The sequence below is a fragment of the Puntigrus tetrazona genome, unplaced genomic scaffold (genome assembly GCF_018831695.1).
Source record: "Puntigrus tetrazona isolate hp1 unplaced genomic scaffold, ASM1883169v1 S000000573, whole genome shotgun sequence".
Classification (NCBI taxonomy): Eukaryota; Metazoa; Chordata; class Actinopteri; order Cypriniformes; family Cyprinidae; genus Puntigrus; species Puntigrus tetrazona.
Window position 1 is genome coordinate 1 of NW_025048205.1, and position 1,000 is coordinate 1,000.

Genomic DNA, 1,000 nt, shown 5'->3' on the forward strand with positions numbered 1-1,000 from the left:
GGGATGCACCAAACCTAGAAGCAATCCTGGGGTGGATGAGTTGACTAAATCTGGGCCTGGACTGATCTTCAGTGGAGCATTCATGGGAGGATGGTTGGGGAAAGCTCCTTGGGAGTTCTCCCCTTCCGAGTCTTTACTACTGGTGGCTGCTGGCATGCAGACAGCAGCTGTTGGGGCATCGTCAGGACTGAGGGCCCCGGTGACCTGACAGGTCCTTTGGTCGACATCTGAAGTGGACGCCACAGGAACACTAGCGGCTGAAACTGGATTTTCCCTACCACTGAAGTCCTTGTGTCTCTCCCTCTCCCTGTTACAGATCTCCAGGGATGACTTGATGTAACCCTTGCAAAAGTTCACCACGTCGGTCATCTGTAAGTAGCTCGCAGCTGACATTATTTCGATGACGTTGTCGCTGCGCAGGCTCAGGCGACCCGAATACAGAAAGTCTAGGATGAAGGAGAAGGCCTCGGCTGTGACGATGTCCAGGGAGGCCGTGCTGTGTCTCTGACCATTGTCCTGCAGGTAATGCACCAGCAGCGCCCGAAAATAGCCACTGCTGGCGAAGAGAATATTACGATGGGCTTTAAAAACGCGTCCCTCTACTATGATGCTGCAGTCACAGAAGAAGTCCCTCTTACGCTGTTCGTTCAGCTCAGACAAGAGCCGGGACAGGTAGGAAGGAACCTCCATATTCACTGCATTAGAGCCATGTGTTCCTCTGGAAGAATAAAGGTGAACAAATTAATAAATGCTCATGAGAAATACATTCTTTGGAATAATTCCACTCTCTATAACTCAGGGTATTTTAGCTATAAAATAGGGTAACCAGATTGTGACCAGATACGGTGACCATTTTCCAGAGGCGGTCCTGTCCCTGGAAAGGGCCTATTTTATTGGCACACGTCTTAACTACACAAGTTTGTTGAAAGTACACTATGATATGAGAATATAATAACCAAACAATTACACTCACATAAAGCATGTAATCTGTTCTGCATGT

At 48.4% G+C, this 1,000-nt stretch overlaps 1 protein-coding gene across 1 annotated transcript; it reads right to left on the reverse strand.

Annotated features, from left to right (window-relative positions):
• Positions 1-3: 3 nt before the first annotated feature.
• Positions 4-712, reverse strand: LOC122334527 (zinc finger and BTB domain-containing protein 8B-like; the record flags this gene model as incomplete). The annotated part of the gene is made up of 1 exon (XM_043232522.1): positions 4-712. A coding segment is annotated over exon 1 (687 nt), but the record flags the coding sequence as incomplete, so codon positions are not given.
• Between the last annotated feature and the right edge of the window lie 288 nt (positions 713-1,000).